The 6,000-nt window shown below is 34.1% G+C and overlaps 1 protein-coding gene across 3 annotated transcripts in view; it reads right to left on the bottom strand.

Annotated features, from left to right (window-relative positions):
* Nucleotides 1–3,478: 3,478 nt before the first annotated feature.
* LOC129984283 (sine oculis-binding protein homolog) overlaps nt 3,479–6,000 on the bottom strand; it is a 253,535-nt gene continuing 251,013 nt past the window's right edge. For all 3 annotated transcript variants that reach the window (XM_056094136.1, XM_056094137.1, XM_056094138.1), the window contains one exon: nt 3,479–5,589. In XM_056094136.1, the coding sequence (XP_055950111.1) occupies nt 3,509–5,589 (2,081 nt within the window). In that variant the 3' untranslated portion in view covers nt 3,479–3,508. The remainder of the gene's footprint in view (nt 5,590–6,000) is intronic.

The following is a 6,000-nucleotide window of genomic DNA, read 5'->3' as shown; positions in this document are numbered from 1 at the left end:
TATTTAATTCATTTACTGAAAGATAAAAATGTTACTTTCATGGTCTCCAATGTTTTTATAAGAATCTAGGACATTATTTATTTGTTAATAATTATATTTCCTTTTATTCTCGCATGTTTTTTACGTTCCCATATGCAAATTGAAAGAAATGAAACAGCCAAAAAAAATTCGATATCGAGATTATGAAGAATTTCTGCGTTTTCAAACTTCCCTATAGCAAAAGAACATAATTTTAGAATGAAACTTGGCTGTTTGTGAACATACATTGAGCTAGGCAGATGAAATTTTGTGCGGTCTTTGCGATAAATTTGATTTTTATCAAATTTGAAATGAAATCCATTCAGAGGAAATCTGTCTGGCCGGTTGTCTGAGTACAAGTAACTGGATAACTAGAAAATGTAAAGAGTTAGATTGATAAAATTTAGTATGCTGATTTAGCATTTAAGTGTTGATCCATAAATAAAATAAGATCCATAAATGAGATAACATTTTGTACAGAATCCGTAAAGTTATTGAACATTTTTGATCTACACTTTCACATCTAATTAAACACGATAACTCAAAAACTCATGGATTTAGATAAATGAAATTTGACTAGTTTTTCAAGCTCGTAAAGTGAAGGCCTTTTTCAAAATTTTAAACCAAATCTGTTTACAGGTGGATCTCTTGTTGGTTTGTACTTTCGAATTCAAGTAAACGCAATAACATAATAATGAAACAACTTTCATTTATGAAATTTAATCCTATTTTTAGAACTGTGATTGTGTGTCAAATGAGGGCTACAATCGATTAAAAAAAATCGTCGAAAATGCATATTCATGCTCGAGACTCTGAAAATAAGAATTTAAGTTTTCTCATTGTGGCTTTGTCGAAACTCCAAAATTTTGCGAGAGGGAGTCAGGTGATAGTACCTTTATTGCAGAATATGTAAGAAACAGTAAGGTAAAGGAATCCTGTTGGTTTTATGCTACGATTCTTATTTCTATTTCAGTCATTTTGATTAACACTTTATTTAATTAGATTATTAAATCTATAATGATGTAACAAGAATAAGTGAGGCCCTGAACATAATGCAATATTTCGTTCCCGTTTGTCATATATGCCTTAGTATTTGTAAATGGCACTCAGGACGCATTGTCTTTTCGTTGCCTTTAAAAGGTGACAAAAGCACGCAACTTGCCCGCATCCATTCCTCCCTTTAAGACTGCCGCCGGGGCTATTTACCTATCTTTTGCCATCCATCGCTATGCTATTGTATATCTAAAAAAATTATAAATCGAAAACCAAATCAGCATAATAAAAATTATTTCCTTCATTTAATTTTAATTCCCTGATTTCTCTCATCTTTCAAATTAAGAAGAAAAAAAATCAAATTTGGGAAAACTTAGTTTTGGAAATTGACCAAGCATCCTTTAATAAATGCATGAACGAAAACGTATGTATTCAAAAGAAAAACTACCCCCCCCCCTGCCCATATATGCTCATGTTTCTTCATTGCAAATGTAACATGATGTTGTCATATTCGATTTTATTTTCTCGTATCTCGAAAAAAATTTATTTGCAGGTAGAAATTTTTGTTTCTAATGCGGAAACTACGAATAATATAAAAATAAACGAAGCAGTGAAAAAATGATGGTAATAATTATTACTGTTTGATAGTTCGAGAACCAATGGTCAACATCTTTCAGCATTATTTTGTGATTTGAGATAAGTATCGAAGACATAACATGCTACCGATTCAATGATTTATTATACATAACATCTAATATAAAAGCATTGGATATAGTTCTGTATTTTTTCCATACGTTTCAAATTAACGGATAAAAAAAATCAATTTTTGAACTTCAAAAAAGTTAGACGGAGAAGAAGTCTGTTAACAATTATAGCTCATCAGGTCTAACCAAAAAATTATTAATACAAGTTAGCAATATTTTACACCTTGTTAACTTCCACCAGGAAACATAGTACTATGCTTAGCAGTATATATGATATATATTTTGGAGCATAAAAATAATATATTGAAGTATATATTAGATTTGAAATCTGCAACTTCATGCTTTCGATTGAGCTTAAGTCCTCTAAAACTTTCTAGTGAATATTCTTAAAGTACATTCATAGATAAATATATATATATATTTTTAATTTTAAAGTACTTTAGTATTCTTTTCGTCATTTATTTTAAATAATGCAGAATTGATTTAAATAAGTTGCTTTTCATTTCTTACTTGATTTAAAATAGTAATTATTTTAAAATCACTTTATTTGTTTTTACTGATGAATTAAAGATGATTTCTATAAAATGTTCAATTTGAATACTAAACGAAGAGGTTTTTATAAATTAAAGGTATAAAATGTTTTGCGAAATACTTATTTTCAAAAAAAAGGCAGAATGGTATGAAATATTTACTTATTTTGCTATACAAGTAAGGAAAATATATATATATATTATCGTAGTACTAAACAAGCAAAAAAAAAAAAAAAAACTGAGATGAATTAGAAGTGTAGATAAGATATTACTTTTTTTTTTATTTAAAATTATTTATAAAATGTTCAAAATTCTTTTATTGTGCACTTATCATTCAGATGAAAAACCTGTTACACTTCTGTAACGTTCCCCATGTCCCAGTACTGATAAAACCTTTACAGCCAGCTGTGTCGTCGCTGTTACTTACTAAACCCCTCGAGATAGCCAGATGGTGGATCTTTTCACCTGGGTGGTCTCGCATCTGTTCATTAGCGACTACAATGAAAGACCACATATGGAATTCCTCGTCCCAGAGGTATTGATACTACCTTCAAAGAGAAAGAGGTGTCCAAACATCTGGATGCTAGATGTTTCTCTTTGTAAAAGGACCTTCCCACGACCTTCTGAGAGAGCATATGGCTGAACCCCGATTGGTCAAAGGAGAGCTCAACTGACCAATAAAAATTAAGAGGTGGAGATTGTCGCCGAAATATAGTGCGGAGATTTTTTTTTTTTTTTAGGAGGAGAGAAGAAACGAATTGCAGAGGACGGTTGGACTACGCCCACGAGTTCGGAGTCTGAGAAACTACCCCTGGAGTTGTCGTGTTGACATGATGGAGAACTGAGTTCCAAGAAAACCCTTCGATTTTGACTGTTGTATCTCCTACTACAGGTGTAAATATCTATTTATTTAACCAAGATTAGAACAAGTTGTTCTTTGTATATATAGGGCTGTAAAATAAAGAAATTCTGCTTCGTTATTTGATCAATCTAGATCAGGACATTACACTTCAAATTAAACTAATTTAACTGTGTTATTTCAGAAAATGTTAACAGAAATGTCTCTAGTAAATGCAAAACTATATGTACCAGAATTAAGAAATAACTGAAATAAAAATAAATGCTTTTACTAGTTCAATGTTCGTGTGTTAATTTTGTGTATTTTTCAATGTTTGTGTATTACTTTTATATAAAATATAAACTCGTTAATAAATATATTAACACAACGTTTATTTATAATACAGAAAACATCACATAGCACATTTACGTCATCAAACTCAACTGATCATGCAAATGTTTCTTTTTGAAATTAACAGGGTTGGAAGACATTAAATTATGTTTGTCTTTCATAGATAAGTTAGTTGGAGACTGGCTGTTACAGTTATCTGGATTATCATTCGCTCCAATGTGCAAATGTCTCTCAGCTGCTTGCGATAGAAGTAAAGGACTAGATCGCACAAGATTGAGATTAAAATTGGAAAAGTTTATGTTGGAAAATTCATCAAGTTCGCCATTTTTTATTGATCTCTCGCTGTATTCTTCTTCATTGCTGCTTACAGGTTCCGAGAGTGGAGAATAACTTCTTGATTCTACATCAGGATCAGTTCGTGGAGCTTTAGCAATTGATGAACCTTGGTTTGGATGCCCAGCATTTGGAGTTTCCGAAAGTCTGTAAGATAAATTTTCTGCCGTGGCACAGTATTTTTCAGATGGATCGTGCCTTTCAACCATCTCGATTTCAGAGTTATGTGTCAATGATGCGTGTCCTGTGGTATCAGCATTCACAGATATTTTTCGTCTTTTCTTTTGTTTTGAAAATTCAAAGGAATCTTTTCTTTTCCGCTGACTGCTTTGCTCAGGTTTAGAGTTTGCTTCGAAGCTGTTTGCCTCAGAAGTGGAATGTGTTTTCTCAGATTTCGATTTGGCATATTTTTTCATAATGTCTGGAGGAATAGGTATGGGTACTGGAATCGGCAATGGTACAGGCAGCACAATAGGGAATGGAACCATGACAGTCACAGGTGGAAGGGAAGGCGGAAGAGGAAGCGGAATTTCTGGGTGAACAGGCGTCTTGGAATGAGCAGTACCATTACTACTATTGGTATGTCCAGATGCATGCCTGCTGTGTCTATGTTTATTATGGTGACTGTTATTTTTGGAGGAAGAGTTCTGACTTTGGTGGTGATTTCGAGAAGGTGGTGAGGAATGGGGCAGTGAAGGACTTTTCGAATTCAAAGGTGGGGGTGGCAAATGTGGTGGTGGAGGTGGATGAGGATAGGTTGGCATTCCCCAAGGAGGTAAAGGTAATGGAGGAGGAATTTTTGATCTCATATCCAATCCATGCTGGGATCTGAAAAATGCCTCCATTTGCTGTTGAGCTAGAAACTGGAATGGAGGCGGCATTACATTGTTCGGTAGAAATGGTTGTTGTCTGTTAGGATCCATACTTCCTATTCCCATGGGTGATGGCACCGGAGGACAGGGCCGAGGGGGCAATCCCATATGAGGATGCCGTCGAGGTATATGTCCAACAGGAGGTGGCGATAGAAGGGAATGTGTTCCATTCGTAGACTGGCTACTACGAAGGTGAGCTGGAGGTGATGCTTGTATTGGAGAACGTCTTGAATTCATTAGAGGTTCATTAGCTTGAATATGCCCATTAGTTTTCTTTTCTCGATAGATTTTAGAGTGGTGAGATTTTGATTCTCCACTATGTTTCTTAGGGGAATGCTTATTTGAAGCCTTCTTTGAAGGTTTGTCTCTTTCTTTCTCAATATGGAGCTGTTCTGGTTTATGGTCCTTCTTTTCTTTCACAATTAGAGGTGCTGGTGGTGGCACTGGTGATTCAAGAACCGGAGATGGGGAAGGAGCAGCAGATAAGTTACCATCAGAGGTGATGTCCTCTATACCCTCTATTGCGTCGTGAGGTGAAAGGGCATTACCATTGGTTTTGCAGTCTCTGAGCCATAATTCTGGAGTTATTAAATTCACAGAACCTGAGGCAGCCATTTTACAGGCAGCCTCTTTCAAATGCGTGTGCATCTGCAGGTGTGCCTGCGTTTCCTTGCAGAAAATGTTCATTTTGTATTGATTTAAGCACTTATCACTACAAAATTGCAGCTGTTGTTCTCCGTCTTGGAAATCAACGTAATTTACAGTGTGTCTGACATGTTTGCACCAATCACAGATTTTATTCTTTTTGAATGACGCTCTTCGACACTGAGTAAAGCACAGCTCACTGCAAAATGCCTTACATCCATTCGGTGTCTTTAAAGTAAACAGTTTCATTCCGACTTTTTGACACCACGCACAAACGATGCATCCTGGGGGAAGATTTGGCGAATCTGGAAAACAAAACAAGGTAGCGTAAGTATTCGCTTAAGATATTGCAATAATTATTTACAGTAAGTTTGTACAGAGATAGAAAAATATTAGATCCATAATAAATTTGATATATTGTTGAATTAATAACAATAGGTTCATCAGCAATGAAAGTTTAGAAATGTTTTACATTTTTCAAATTCAGAAAAGAAAATGAATAATACAGATATGTATGTTACATGTTACATATTTAAATACTAGGTGACTTTGACCATTATCTAGTTTGTAAAGAATATTAATTTTGCTTAATTTTAATTTTCCATGCAGCTTCCTCTACAAAATAATTTTAAGCTTCAAATTGTGATGGAAATTAAAGCAATAATAGTTCAACTATCTTATAATTGTTCTGTTTATTGTGTGAATGAACCTTCCTA

The sequence above is a fragment of the Argiope bruennichi genome, chromosome 9, assembly GCF_947563725.1.
Source record: "Argiope bruennichi chromosome 9, qqArgBrue1.1, whole genome shotgun sequence".
Classification (NCBI taxonomy): Eukaryota; Metazoa; Arthropoda; class Arachnida; order Araneae; family Araneidae; genus Argiope; species Argiope bruennichi.
The sequence above is the reverse complement of the archived record's forward strand: the minus strand, read 5'-3'. Positions and strand labels throughout refer to the sequence as shown.